This window comes from Otolemur garnettii, unplaced genomic scaffold (assembly GCF_000181295.1).
Source record: "Otolemur garnettii isolate 467f Iridium unplaced genomic scaffold, OtoGar3 scaffold00006, whole genome shotgun sequence".
NCBI lineage: Eukaryota > Metazoa > Chordata > Mammalia > Primates > Galagidae > Otolemur > Otolemur garnettii.
In genome coordinates, this window is record NW_003852401.1 from 43,568,936 (window position 1) to 43,571,771 (window position 2,836).

Genomic DNA, 2,836 nt, shown 5'->3' on the forward strand with positions numbered 1-2,836 from the left:
AGCGAGTCTCCTGCCTCTGCCTCCCAAGTAGCTGGGACCACAGGCGCCCACCACAACGCCCGGCTATTTTTTGGTTGCAGCCGTCATTGTTGTTTTGGTGGGTCCAGGCTGGGGATTCGAACCCGCCACCCTAGGTGTACGTGGCTGGCGCCTTAGCCGGTTGAGCTATAGGTGCCGAGCCTGTGGATTATTTTTAAATCTAAGAAGTAAAGAACATCAGAGTACACTTTAATTTCTGCACATAAATAGATGGAAAGCTACTCATGGGTTACTGATTATATTTTAGTTTTCATCTATCATTTCTTCAGAAATTATAAGGTAGAGACTGAGCCTCCCAGTATTAGTGACATAAGCTTTTTTTTGTTCCTTTTCATACTTTTATTTCTTTGCTATTACATGTATTAGAGGATCTTAGACCAAGATGTAGCCACATGAAGTGTGCAAAAAAGATAGGCTGGGGAAAAGGCAAGAGTCCATTAAGCTTTTGATAGATTGACAATTCAGGGGGAAGTAGCTCTAGAGCTCTGCTCTTGGAGTGGGCACAGAAAAATGATCAAAGACCTTGGGGCATCATCCGAGAAGGAAGGCTATAGATATTGCTACAAATCATTATAAAATATTTCTTCATGTTTACTCAGGATTTGAGCAGTTTGGATGGGTCATTAAATTCATGAGTTTCTTCTATAAAAAGTTAAGTTTTCTGTGTGGTGAATCCAGAAAAGTTAAACTTATTTCATACTAGAATTTTTATATTAGCTATTTTGAGAACACTATTTTAGCTCTTCAGATACACACACACACACACACATTTTTTAATTTAGCCTGTAGGAACAAATAAGTTTTCATTTGGTAAACAAGCTGAAAGATACTTTTTAAATTAGATTTTCTCTTGTAATAATACAAGAGGGAGGGGAAAAGAATATGGATGATTTTCTTTCTAATTACAGTTCGCCCATTGAGCCGAGAGATCACAATGAGCCAGGCATATCAGAACATGTGTGCTGGAATGTTTAAAGTAAGTTGTTGAAAATGAATTTCTTCTAAGAAACTTTTTTATTGCTGTTAGTTTATTTGAAATGAACTCTCTTTAATGTGATTCTTCCATATTGTAATTTCACATTTCTTTTATTTCCTGTCTGCATGAAAATTACCATTTTTCAAGACAAGTTTTCATTAATTTGTTGAAAAAACATTTGAACCCTTGATGTGTGTCAGATGCTCTGTACTGAGTACGTTGCAAGATACGGTCCTTGTTTCCTGTGCTTAGTTAATAATGACAGCCCACTTGACACAGGTAATAAAGAGAAAGAAGAGAGTATTTCTGATTGATTGTCAGGAAATGGTTCATGGGAAAGATAGGGTTGAGAGTTTTTAGGAGTATATTAGGAAGGGGATGGGCTCAGATGAATGGTTTAAGCAAATGCCATCATTTCCAGGAGGTGTAGTGGGTACTGACTCTTAAGTTGTACTTAGCAATTCAAGAAATCATTTGAAATCACTTATATTGGCTCGGCGCCTGTGGCTCAAGCGGCTAAGGCGCCAGCCACATACACCTAAGGTCGCGGGTTCGAATCCCCAGCCCGGGCCTGCCAAACAACAATGATGGCTGCAACCAAAAAAAAATGGCCGAGCGTTGCGGTGGGAACCTGTGGTCCCAGCTACTTGGGAGGCTGAGGCAGGAGACTTGCTTGAGCCCAGGAGTTGGAGGTTGCTGCCATGGCACTGTACCCAGGGCGACAGCTTGAGGCTCTGTCTCAAAAAAAAAAAAAAAGGGAAATTGCATGAAAAGATGTGGTTTTCTGACTTCCCTTGAGAAATGGAAGACCCAGCCCCATTTAGCGTTCATTTCCTTGTGGTGACAATTGGCCAGAGGTGAGAGCATCAGGTGCCGCTTTAAAGGAAGAAGAGGCTGCTAGTACACGGCAGACCCCACTGCTTCCTAATGTCTCACAGCTGGTCCCACTTACTTATGTTCCCCCTCTAGCCCATGTATACTTAGAGTTTTGAAGTCTATAGGGGTGTGACTGTGGGCCCACCCTCATAACCAGGAACCCTCGGGCAGATCATAACCTGCAAAACTATACCAGTTAGTCCTGCTGAATAGAAGGACAGGTGGATTTATGAGCCCGTTCCAATCTGTAGATGTTTTCAATGGTAAGAGAGTTCTCAGCCAAACGGGGAGAAAAGGAAGGTGGGGTCAGATCCCTGGCATGGCCACCAGGCAATAGACAGGGGAATGTGGCATGGAGGTCCCATCACTCCTGCTACCTGGGCAAGGATGCCTGGCCTCAACCGCCCCCTCCAATGTCTCCTCCACCGCTGCAGCTGATGAGCAGCACCTCAGGGTTCTGGGCTTCTGTCCCTGGAGCTTTCAGCTCTTACTGTATCCCCCACCGGGTTAACAGCCTCCTTCCCACACACTGTGGGTCAGAATCTGCTGAGACCAGCCATTTGGAAAACCCATCTGCTGCCTGATGCACTAATCCAGATCCAGGGGACCACTCAGAAGAGGGAGGGCAGGGCATGGCCCATGGCCAGGGGCTCCAAGTGGCTGGACATGCCCAGGCTGAAGAGACAGGGGAAGGCAAGAGGATGCTGGATGTAGAATTCTGTATGCTTTTTTAATTAAAAAACTAAACACACATGGGCAGCGTCTGCGGCTCAGTGAGTAGGGTGCCGGCCCCATATATGGAGGGTGGCGGGTTCAAATCCAGCCCCAGCCAAACTGCAACAAAAAAATAGCCGAGTGTTGTGGCAGGTGCCTATAGTCCCAGCTACTCAGGAGGCTGAGGCAAGAGAATTGCCTAAGCCCAGGAGTTGGATGTTGCTGTGAGCT

The 2,836-nt window shown here is 44.9% G+C and overlaps 1 protein-coding gene across 2 annotated transcripts in view; it reads left to right on the forward strand.

Annotated features, from left to right (window-relative positions):
* Positions 1–2,836, forward strand: part of NAA35 (N(alpha)-acetyltransferase 35, NatC auxiliary subunit) — a 101,432-nt gene that overhangs the window by 91,821 nt on the left and 6,775 nt on the right. For both annotated transcript variants that reach the window (XM_003782990.3, XM_023508328.1), the window contains exon 19: positions 948–1,015. In XM_003782990.3, coding sequence (XP_003783038.1) covers positions 948–1,015 — 68 coding nt within the window. The remainder of the gene's footprint in view (positions 1–947; positions 1,016–2,836) is intronic.